The 12046-nt window shown below is 47.7% G+C and overlaps 2 protein-coding genes across 12 annotated transcripts in view; one reads left to right on the top strand and one right to left on the bottom strand.

Moving 5' to 3' along the window:
- WDR59 (WD repeat domain 59) overlaps positions 1-2518 on the bottom strand; it is a 64877-nt gene extending 62359 nt beyond the window's left edge. For 2 of the 8 annotated variants that reach the window (XM_045533943.1, XM_045533947.1), the window contains exon 1: positions 2355-2453. In XM_045533943.1, coding sequence (XP_045389899.1) covers positions 2355-2408 — 54 coding nt within the window. In that variant the 5' untranslated portion in view covers positions 2409-2453. Of the gene's footprint in view, positions 1-2354 lie in introns of all 8 variants that reach the window. The other 6 variants (XR_006730499.1, XM_045533942.1, XM_045533949.1 and 3 more) reach the window with 6 other exon arrangements.
- A 7582-nt stretch (positions 2519-10100) lies between these two features.
- ZNRF1 (zinc and ring finger 1) overlaps positions 10101-12046 on the top strand; it is a 103988-nt gene continuing 102042 nt past the window's right edge. For all 4 annotated transcript variants that reach the window (XM_045533941.1, XM_045533938.1, XM_045533940.1 and 1 more), the window contains exon 1: positions 10101-11149. In XM_045533941.1, the coding sequence (XP_045389897.1) occupies positions 10726-11149 (424 nt within the window). In that variant the 5' untranslated portion in view covers positions 10101-10725. The remainder of the gene's footprint in view (positions 11150-12046) is intronic.

Raw genomic sequence — 12046 nt, 5'->3', positions numbered from 1 at the left:
CGCCACTGCACTCTGTCACTGCTGGGGTGACAGAGCGAGACTCTGTCTTAAATAAATAAATAAATAAAAATTAAAAAACAATATCTCAGTCACAGTAGCCCCATTTCCATCATTGAAAATTCTACAGGATGGTGTTGCTCTAGAAGATCACCTCTAAGCTTTCTTCTAGTGTTAACACTTACTGATTGTAGGGACCACTTCAGAGGAGTTGCCAAGTAGCACAGGTTCTTCACTATTAATCAGTGACCGTAATATCTTGAAGCATTGCTTTTTAAAGTAAATAACACTTGTATAAACTATAAATACCCTTCAGGCTGGGGTTTTCCCCTGAAAAAAATCTAAAAGCTTTAATTTTTAAAACTTATTTCTCCAAAGATGTGGAGTGTTTTAAAGTTTATCACTCTGGCCTTCCTTTTCAGAAAGGCAATATGACAAGTTTTAAGTTTTTCTTTCTACATTAATAAATTAGTTAATAAAATGGGTTCCTGCTCCTCCAAATCATCAGAAGCAACCACAAAACCATGCTAATTCACACAAAGATCTACCCCTGTAAATAGAAAAATCAGAAAGAAAAACTCCCACAGGGCAGTTAAATTACCCAATTTACTTTGTTCCTTTACTATGACAACTGCTGATGAGGTTTAATTATTTGCTACTACTTCATAGCATCCTAATATATGTGTCAGCACCCTCTCTGTGGGTCTCTTCAATTACATCTTTATAAAGAAGTAGGGGTGAGACTACCTGGGTTTCCGTGAGAATTAAAGCATTTGCAGATTGGTAGCTTTTAAATTAGCAGGCTTACAGGCACAATACAGGATTCTGTTCTGTCCTAGGCCCCGGTGAAAGCAATTAACAACAAGGGTAACAAGAATATGATTCCTTTTCCCTAGGAGTCTGGCGCCTCCCTAGGGAGAGCAGGCCTCACAGAGACTCCATGCTGACAGTGCCAAGTGCTTCCGGATCTTTAATCCAAGTGCTGCTGCTGAAATTCTCCATGGGGGCTACTTATTACAGTGCACCACAGAGCAAACTCATTCATCTTTATGGCCAAAGATGGGATGGAGTTTTAAGGAAAGAAGAAACATTCCACCTGCTTATTGTAAACCAGATTTCCCTCAGTATAAATCACCTGAGTAGCAATACAGTACCTGGCACAGCGTGCACCTGGTAAGAACTCAATAAATGAGTGATTAAATGAGTTGAATAAATCAGTGAGTAAAAGTCTGGTATACAGAAGGTATTTAGTAAATATCTGTTGAATAAATAAAGAGAATCACTGAGACACTGTCCTAGATGCTGAGGAAACAGGGACATGATGTTTATTGTGGAATGACTGTATGACAGGTTCAGAGCTACCCACTATAAGGAAAGTGGTGTAATGAGCTGAACAAAGGCCCTGGGGTCAAAGCCTGAATCCAAACCCCAATGCCACTGGCCACATTATGGGAGGCCTCAGCAAAGTTACTGGGATCAGCCAAAAAGGGAGCTGTTTCCCCTTTTGGAAAAAAGGAATAACACCTACTTATCTTGCATGGTTCTTTCATGGAGTAGAAAAAGAAAATATAGATAACTTGCTTTGCACAAGGCCTGGCATATGGAAGACATGGTATAGGAAAATGGTAAAAATCCCTAGCAAAGGCCAGCGTTTCTTGAGGTTTACCATGTGCCCGTCACTGTGCCACACATTCTAAACATATGACTACATAAAATCCTCACGCCAATCTTGCGAGGTAGGTACGATGATCTCCCTTCTACAGGTGGGAAAACACGTTTGGTGAAGTGTTGACAGCTTAAGGGCTGCCACAGGATTCGAACTTGGGCAACACAGGTAGTGTACACTCCTATCCGCTACACAGTATTTTCCATTAACATAGCGTCAGGAACCACTTAATTGCTTACGCCCTTTGCAAACAGTGCTGCACCGAACCCACCCCCAAAATCCTGGGAGGCAAGGGTAAGTGCACGCCGCTGAGGCTCAGAGAAGTTCTGCGACTTGCCCGAAGTCACCAAGCGCAGCCCTAGGCCTTGGGGAGCGGACACCTCCTCGCTCACGACCCTGGTCGTGGGAAGCCTCCCCTCAACACTCATTGGCGCTTCAGCGACCCAAGGAGGACCCCACTCCCCCCGTGGGAGTGGCGAATGCCCGAGCAGAATGCCGAAATCCCGTCCGTGCCCTCCCCAACTGTCCCGCAACGGTCATCAGAAAACTCCGTGCTCCCGGTCACCCCCTTGCCCACCTCCCCAGCCCCAGCTGGGGGTCTCCCGGTAGCCTCCCCGACAGAAGCAGCGGCGTGGGGGAAGGGAAGCGGGGAGAGCGCATGCCCAGACGACTCCATTCGGCCCCGGCTCACCTGGGAGTCGCGAAACTCCACCACTACGTTCTCACTGCTCCATCGGGCCGCCATCTCCCCCGCCCGGCCTCTGAGGCCCCAAGACGGCGCCCTCCCACCCCCAGACCCGCGTCCCTCAGCTCCCTGAGCCCCACACAGCCCGCGGGTCAGCCCCGACACGCCCCGTCCCCCACCTTCCGCCTGACCGCAAACCATTGGCTGACCCAAACACAGGCTCCGCCCCTTCTTCCGGGCTCCTCCAATTGCGGCACCGTACCTGCCTAAACCAGGCACGCCCCCTCTCGCCTTCGTCACTTAGTTGCGCCTCCCACGCTCCCTCGCGGCTGTGGACACGCCCCTGCCGCGAGCTCTGCCTGGAATTGTAGTCCAAGGTCGAGCTGCGCGTGAATGGCCCGGGAAGTGCTCGCAGGTTAGCCAACTGGAGGCGCCTGTTGTCTTCGCTTTTTCCTCGCTGGTGTCGCTGCCATTCGCCCAGACGCAGTCTACAAACCAAAACCTGATGATGTTCATGCAAGCCGAAGGTAGCTCTTCTGATGCCCGACGTCAAAATATTGAAAAGTCTGAATGCGCTATTGTTTCATACAATACGGCAGCGCCTCCCAAAGTGTCCAGGGACTCTTGGAGGTCTCCGCGACCCTTCTAGGGGGTCTCCAAAGCCAAAAAATTTTCATAATCATACTAAGAAGTTATTTTCACATTCTTTCTCTCGCCAGCGTACAGTGGAGTTTTCTAGAGGCTCCATGATACGTCTTGCAACAGACCCAAGGTAGACATGGATATGAGAATCCAACTGTTTTCTAGTAAGCTAAACACTAAAGAGATTTGCCACGCTGCTTGCTAGAATTTTTTTGTTTTGGAACATATGGTTATTATTTTTCATTTAGAAGTGTATTGTTAACGTTAACGTGAATTAATATTTAAATGAAATGAATATTTTTTAAAATTCTTAATTTTAATTTCTAATAGTTACCATCAATACATATAGCCCACATAAAAGCTTTTGCAGGGGTCTTCAAAATTTTTAAGAGTGAGAAGAGATTCTGAGATCAAAAAGTTTGAGGACTGGTCTGAAAAACAGTGGTGTTTACAACTAATTGATCACAACCAGTTACAGATTTTTTTGTTCCTTCTCTAATCCCACTGCTTCATTTGACTAGCCTTAAAAAAAAAAAAAAAAGTTTGAGAACCACTGTGCTAGCATGGTGAGTGGTGATAAAGTTTCCTCTTCAGTCTCATTCTCTTAAATCCTGGCTTAAGTGGTTTAACTTCAGTTTCCCTGCAGAAGTGGAAATTACTTAATTCACTTGGTTGTTGTAAAGAACCAAGCACAGGGCCTGGGATATAATCAATACTTCAGTATAAACTACTATTAATGTTGTTAATATTATCACTATTTGTCTAAGTCATTGCATGCATAGAAATAAGTAGATGCTCCCTTCCCTCCTGGAGTGTTGGATGTATATAATAGGAAAAACAGACTTGTTGACAGCTTAGGTTAGGGTGACCAACCTGTCCAGGTTGCCCAGGCCTTTCCACATTTTAGCACTGCATCCCAGGAAAAGTCTTGCATTCTAGGAAACCCTTCAGTTCCAGGCAAACTGGGACAGTTGGTCACTCTACAATAGCTATGTGCTTGGCAGAATGAATTGTGTATTATTAGTATAGTAGACTTGTAAGCAATGTCAGGATAGAAAAGCCTAAATGGGGGACCTAAAATTGTACCTTGAAGAAGGTGACATTTGAGCTTTTCAGTATAATATTAAGATATTGATAGGGTACGCTATCAAAAAAAGTACTTTGCCATTAAGAGTGTGAACATGACCCTGAAGTGTGAAGAGCAGGATTTGTTGCAAGGGCATGAAGCTGTTCCCTGGTTAACACCTTCTCATGGCACTGTGCTTCTTTCCTTTAAAATACACGTCACAATTTAATTCAGTATTCCTTTGTTTATTCAGTATTTTCAAGGTTCAGGGGGTCAGGGTCCAAATCTATTTCATGCAGCCCTACATGGCCACTTCATATACAGGGTGCTTCATGAATATTTGTCCAATTAATGAATGCAAAAAGCACAAAGCAATGACCCCAGAGTACTGTCTTGGTCATAAGGACACTTTCTGTGTAACCAAAAGTAATTTCAAAATCTACTCAAGGTCTTTACTTGTAATTTTTTTTTAAAGAGGCGGTCTTCCTGTTGTCCAGGCTGCTGAGACTGTTGTCCAGGCTATTCACAGACCAGATCATTCTGTTCTGCAGCCTCAAACTCCTGCTTCAGCCTCCCGAGTAGCTGGGACTATAGATAAACACCAACACACACAGCCACTTGTGATCCTTTACACTCAGAAGGGAATAGAGAATGACCTATCTTTCTCCTTAAAATCCCTTTGCCTTCTTTCCCATCCCACCAGTTATTCTGGCACACTGCAGCCCTTAAAAAACTCCTCCATCCCTGGCCTCCACCTTCTTCTAACAACCTTTCTTCTTGCCTCCCAGTGTCCTCCTAATTCTCCGACACAAAAGGCCAAGAACTGCTCTGGAGAGAAGGGCCTCAGTTCTTTTTTATTTTTATTTTATTTTTTGTAATAAATATAGGGTCTCACTCTTGCTCAGGCTGGTCTCAAACTCCTGGGCTCAAGCAATCCTCCTGCCTTGGCCTCCCAGAGTGCTAGGATTACAGGTGTGAGCCACCACGCCTGGCCGTGGGCCTCAGTTCTGAGGGCCAGGGGCAGGGAGAAGAAAAGATAAAAAATACTTTCTATGTATGCTGCCATCACATAGGAATAAATGCTTACATTAATTCATCAAACATACAAGATACTCATTTGTTTATTTACCTCTGCCTGGATGTCACAGGTGCTCAATGGATCTCTGCTGAATGAATGGTTAGCAAATAGTCCAGTTTGGCTATTACTTCGGGTATATGGCAGGATGTAGTGAGAAGTTCAATTAGAAAAGTTGGAAAGGGATAGTTAGGAAGAGCCCAGCTTAGGTGTTTGAGTTTTATTTTGGATATAGATACAGAGATACAGCTATTCCAAAGCTCTCTATCTGCCTTTGTAATAACTTGGTTATCTGCTTCCCACCAAAACTAGTATGATCACATTTGCGTCAGTATTTCTGAAGCCCTCCCTACTCCCACCTCTGTAATTCACATTTATCTAGTTCTCAAAATCTGCTTGCCATGGTTCGTAGGCAAAGTACTTTGGGTTTCAAGTCCTTTGTGCTCTCTGTTCTCTCAATGTTTTCTTTCTTAGAGGCCTGGCAGAATTTTGGGGAAAGGGAGCACGAGCACCTTTCCTGTTGCCTCCTCAGGCCTTTCCTTTGTATTTCCCACCCACACTGTGTCCCACCCACAGAGTCATGTCATAACACTGTCACAAAAGTGTGGGGACTCTAGAGCAAAATTGAGAGCTCTCTGGCTGCTTCATCCTTGCTGTCTGCCTCTGAGATCCATATGTCCATGTCCTGTCTGAATCAGAGGCTGGGGATCAGTGGGTGTCCCTTGTCAAGTAGACTTCATCTTGCTGACCAGACCACAGGTCCCTTATCGTGGAACAACGTCTTTTCAGATGGACACTTGCTCGCCAAGCCACAGGAAAGCAGGGATGTAGCAGGCCCAGATACCCAGGGCCTTGGCTGGCTCTTAGCAGCAGCTAGGCATGCAGTGTGAACATGATCCTTTATCTTTCTAGTCCTCTGTTTGCTCCTCTGCAGAATGTGGACTTACCTGACTTCCCAGTCCCTTTGCATCTGGGAAACCTGAACCTCCGCCCTGCCAGAGGTTCCCTCCCTTCATCAATCAGCAAATATTTATGGACATGCTCACATGCTCAGCCTCCTCGTTACAGGCATTTGGTTGCTTATTAACCCCATTCTTCTGTTTAAATTTTCTCTTTTCAAGCAAAACAATAAAAATGTAAAGGGCTCTGAGAGGGACTGGGAAGAAGTTTCTCACTGGGAGACATTTGTCCACCCCAAGTAAGGTTCTCAGGACTCCCCCTCAGGCCATGGGAAGCCCTCCCATCCTCCGACTAATAGAGACAGGGAGGGGGCTACAGATTTCCCCAACTTCCCAGCAGTAGGCCCTAACAAGCCATTTTCCCTGTTTCCTAAACCACACAGGTCCTGGGCTTTGTAGCATAGTTATGCACTCCTATTTGCAAAGGGCTTTGGCAGCACCCATTTTAGATCTAATTAGCTCTTTCTTCTGACTGTTGTGGTGGGTGGGTCAGTGGTTTATTGTGAGTATACAAGGAGATAACAAGGGCATTTCCTGAGAAAGGCTGCCACTCAGGGTCCCACAGGGCACTGAAGCTTAGTGTCATCACATTCCAGAGAGCAGGGGCTTCGCCTTTGCAGTGCAGGATCTCAGCTGTTCAGCGGTGCCAGACAGATGTGAGAGAGACAGGCTTATAATAACCAGTAGACTGGAATATAAACCTTCAGGCCAAATGATTAATTTACAGGAAGAAATATAGCTGCTAAGCAGATCTAATCTTTTTTTGTCTCTTTGGAAAGCACATAGAGAAAACAAAATTGTCATCTGAAGATCTCATTGATGAGCATGTTCACTGTAAAGCTTAGAAGCCCAGTTCTGCTCCTACTGGCTGTGTGACCTTTTAGTGTGCACATGGTATGTATTTTATCTATCTAAATTTACATGGCCCAACATTAAAGCACAAAAAGGTATATAATGAAACAAAATGTTTTTCATCCATCCTGTCACCCAACTCCCCAGTTCCTACTGCTCCCCAAAGGGGACCACTAGGATGTTTCACATATCCATCCGATCTATGCGTGTATAACCAAAGAAACATAAAGATCTTTATGTGGGGAGGGGACAAGTTTCTTAGGAGAATTAAATGTCAAATTCATTTAAAGAACTTTGCACTAACTGGCACATCCTAAGTGCCATTCTTATTATTGAAGATAAGGATGCTGATGAGTCTTTCCACACTCCCCATCCCCTTGCAACTTGGTCCCCAATCCCTACCATGGCTCACAGAACCCTCTTGCCTGCCCCTGAAGTTTGATCTTTGGCTCCCACCTTGTCTCATTCCAGCAGCAAAGACTCTTTCAGTTCCTAGAACATGCCTTTTTCTTTCACCTCTGGCCCTTCAAACATGCTAGTCCTTTTGCTTAGAACACTCTTCGCTTCCTGAAACACAATTATCCCCGCCCTACCTCTTTGCCTGGCTAATCTCCAACTCATCTTTCAGGTCTCGGCTTGGAATTAATGTGTTTGTGTCTGTCTCCTGTCTTTCCATCGGCACCACACTCTTTCTCATAGCATTAGTCATTCATTCATTCATTCATTCAACAAATATGTATTGAGTGCCTACAACATGCCAGGCATTCTAAGCTTATATATCACACTGTATTGTTATTGCTTGCTTCAATACTTCTTGAGATATATATATAATATTGCACTGTAATTCACATGCCATAAAATTCACACTTTTAAGTGTATAACTCAGTGTTTTTTAGTATATTCAGAAGTTTGTACAACCATCACCATGACTAATTCCAGAACATTCCCATCACTTCAAAAAGAAACTCATTCAATTAAAAAAATTGTGATTAAAAAAAGAAACTCATTAGCAGATACCCTCCATTCTCCCCTCCCCTAGGTCCTGGCAACCACTAATCTTTCTGTCTCAGTGGAAATGCCCATTCTGGATATTTCATATAAGTGAGATCATATAATATGTGGTTTTTTATGACTGACTTCTTTTACTTAACATGATTTTACAATTCATCAGGTTGTAGCATGTATCAGTACTTTATTCTTTTTTATAGCTGAATAATATTTCATCATATGGATGTACTGCATTTGGTTTCTTCCTTCATCAATTGATGGACATTTGGGTTGTTTCCACTTTTTGGCTCTATGCTGCTATGAACATTCATATACCAATTTTTCTGTGGATGTATGTATTCGTTTCTCTTGGAAATATACCTAGGAGTGGAATTGCTGAATCATATTGTAACTCTATATTTAATCTTTTTTGAGGAACTTCCAGGCTGTTTTGCAAAGCAGCTGCACCATTTTACACTCCCACCAGCAAGGTATGAGGTTTCAATTTCTCCACTTCTCACCAACACTTGCTATTGTCCTTCTCTTTGATTATAGCTGTTCAGGTGGACATAAAGTGGTTTTTCTGAAGTTCTATGAGAACAGGAACTCCATCTGTCTGGTTCACCACTGTATCCCAGAACCTAGTCCAGTGCTGGGAATTTATTAAATACCAAATATTTTGTTAAATACACTAAAAAAAGTGTTGGATGAATAGATAAATCAAAAGCCAGTTGGATGGTTACAATGGTTATTATGCATTTATCTCCCCAATAGGGATCTGTCAAGGGCTCTATTACTTTTTTTTTTTTTGGCACAGTACCGAACCACCCCTCTTCAGTCTTTCTTCCGGGAGGAAACCGGGTTAAATTTAAGCTTTCTTGTTTTTCTTCAGCTTAGTCATTTGTATTTTAGGTGTGCACAACCTCCTCATTTAGGCACCTAAAGGTAGCTTCTTGGATATTGGCACATTTGGTATTTTCCTATTTTCATTTCTCATACAAAACTTTCAGCTGCCTTCTGTAGGGCTGTTTGCTAACCTCCAGGCACTCCATTCTGTGCTTGCAAGCAGCCTTCCTCCTGTTTCTTTCCAGGCTGGCCACACTGAAATAATCAGTATCTGTGACAGGCCAGCCCTTCTCTTTTGGGTTTTCTCTTAATACTTCTCCATACTGTTTTGGCTCCCTGGTTTGAAAGTGCCTGGGGACACATAAGAAGAGAAAGTCAGTTAGGTCAGGGACTGGATGATGCTCATAGCCAGCACTTAGCACTTGAAAATAGTTGTTCAGTGAATGAATGAGTGTGAATACGTGAGACAGACAGGGATTGAGGTGGAAAAGGGATTCTCAGATTGCAAAGTGCAGACCTGGTTAACAATATTTATTGAGTACCCACTGTGTCCTTGGCCCTGTGGTGTATGCCCTTATATAGCACATGGCAAATAAAACAAGGGTTCAGCCTTGGACAAGGGAGTTTCTAAAATCACATTTAGCTACATTATTTTCTTTCCGTATCTATATCTTTTCACTTTTTAACTTATACCTATTGATTTTGAGGATTACTTTTTAGCTTAAGGCATCTACTCACTTGTTTAAACCCAACCTAAGAAGTTCGTTCTGATCTAATGTCAGCAAAGCCCGGATTCACAAGTGCCCCCAGGGCGCTGTTTACCTCCAAACAGCCAACTCCCCCCAAATGCTAAGTTCCTGACGTTAGGGGTCCTTGGATGGGGAACCTCCGAAAGAATGGACAGCACGTCCACCAGGGGGTGCTGTGGGGGCAAATTTGTGTCAGGAGGGGAGCTCGACCAGTGACCCTCCGAGGCAGGTAGGCGTTGTTGAGCACTTTTCATTCCTCGTGGTGTTTCCTTCTCACCCCCCCCACCACTGCTGCCCCCCCCCCATATATGGTTCCCCCTGAATAATTAGCCACTTTCGGGGACATAGGAAGTTATTGCTTTGAGAAAACGTCTTCTGTTGCTGACGCCCAGTAGCTCAGTCCACCCAAGCCACCCAGGTCACAGGCCGGCCGGGGGCGGGTGGGTGGGGACCGCTGGGGCGTCAGCGGCCCAGCGCCGCAGGGGCCGCGAAGGGGTTAACCCGGCGGGGGGGAGGGGGAGGGGGCGCGGGCCGCGCCTGCGCTCTGGCGCTCTCCATTGTCTCCACGGCGGCGAGGAGCGCCGGCGAGCGCAGCCCGGGACCGAGCGGGGCGGCGCGGCTGGCGGGGCTGGCGGCGGCTGGAGCGAGAGCGCGACGCGACGCGACGCGACCGCGGCTTCCAGAGCTCCGCTTGGCCGCCCAGCGCCGCGGCCCGCCCGAGGCCTGGAGGGGTTCGGGCTGCCGTCCATGGTCGCGGCGTCCTGAGGCGGGGGACGCGCCCGGCGCCCCCAGCCCTCCTCCGCCTCCTCCTCCCGGGCGGGCGGCCTCCGCCGGCGCCTCCCTGCGCCCGCCCGCCGCTCGCCGCCGCCTCCCCCCCTCCTTCCCTGCGGCTCCCCCGGCTTTTGGAGCCCGGGGGCGGCCTGTGGCGCGCGAAGCCCGCGCCGGACTGCGCCTCTTTGGACCTTGAGGGGAAACATGCGTTTGGCTTGGATCGTTTGAAATTCTTAGTTTGGGATCCCCGCCCGCCTGCCTCTTGCGCCCCGCGGGTTTTCTTTTCTTTTTTTCTTTTTTGCCTTTTCTCCCTCCCTGTCTCCTTTTTGACTCCCTTCCCCTTTATGCTCGCCCAGCCCTCCCCCCGCTGCTGATAAGTGGGGGAGGGTCTCGGCCTCCAGGTTCCCGCCCCACCGAGGCCCGGGCGAGCATGGGGGGCAAGCAGAGCACGGCGGCCCGCTCGCGGGGCCCCTTCCCCGGCGTCTCCACCGATGACAGCGCTGTACCTCCGCCGGGAGGGGCGCCCCACTTTGGGCACTACCGGACTGGCGGCGGGGCCATGGGGCTGCGCAGCCGCTCGGTCAGCTCGGTGGCAGGCATGGGCATGGACCCCAGCACGGCCGGGGGGGTGCCGTTTGGCCTCTACACCCCCGCCTCCAGGGGGACCGGCGACTCCGAGAGGGCACCCGGCGGCGGGGGGTCCGCGTCCGACTCTACCTATGCCCATGGCAATGGTTACCAGGAGACGGGCGGCGGTCACCATAGAGACGGGATGCTGTACCTGGGCTCCCGAGCCTCGCTGGCGGATGCTCTACCTCTGCACATCGCACCCAGGTGGTTCAGCTCGCACAGTGGTGAGTCCACGGGTAGTGGAGGCCACGGAGGGAGGGCGCGCCGGGGCGCCCCAAACCTTCGCGTGCGTGCCAAGGTTTGGGTATGTGGTGCACGACCTGGATGTATCTGCCTTCCCTTTGGTTCCTGATGCCAAGGGATGAATGGGATACCTGCCCTCTAGAAAAGAGGCTTCCTGCGACGCTGGCTGCGGAGCCGGGCGTTTTAGGACTCTGGGCGTGTGTTCACTTGTGGATGGGCAGAGTGAAACCTGCCTATTGAAGTCTCGTTTATTGGCATCACCCTCCTCAGAGAAGAGGTCTTGTCGGCTTAGAGCAAGTCAGCTTGGTGCCTCCATTCTGCCACTGCAGCATTGTGCCTGCCTCACCATTAATAGAGAGATGGATCCAGTTTGACCAGGCAGTGTCTCCTAAACAAAGAGTGTGAAAGGAAAATAATATTAAGGGCAAGTGGTGGTTGGATTAAGGCTCTCACCCTTGCTGGGAGGGAAAGCTGTCCAATTTTGCCACCCTGCTGGAGATCTGTTTGAATTGTTTAAAATGGAGCAGCCGGCAGGCGGCTAGCATAGACAGGTGTGGCCTGCTGTATGGAGGGCCCAGCCGGGAGCCTCCAGGGGGCTTTGTAGGACTTGGGCTCTGGTCACCAGTGCTGCATGCAGTAGGCTTGGCTCAAAGACTCACATCCTTCCATCTTTTTTATTCTCCACGCTAAGTGCTTGTTCTTGCCGTGAATCTGCATCTTTTCGTAACAGAGAGCCTGGCAAGGTGGAGTGTTATTGCCTGGCTGTTGGCACATGACAGGGGAAGAGGAGGATTCAAAGAATCTGGATGAATTCATTTTGTGAACTTTTGGTGACAGGCCAGGAAAGGCTGGAGGGGGATTTCTGATGGGCAGGGCAG

This window comes from Lemur catta, chromosome 20, assembly GCF_020740605.2.
Source record: "Lemur catta isolate mLemCat1 chromosome 20, mLemCat1.pri, whole genome shotgun sequence".
NCBI classification, from domain to species: Eukaryota; Metazoa; Chordata; class Mammalia; order Primates; family Lemuridae; genus Lemur; species Lemur catta.
This window is presented reverse-complemented; position numbering and strand designations above follow the sequence as displayed.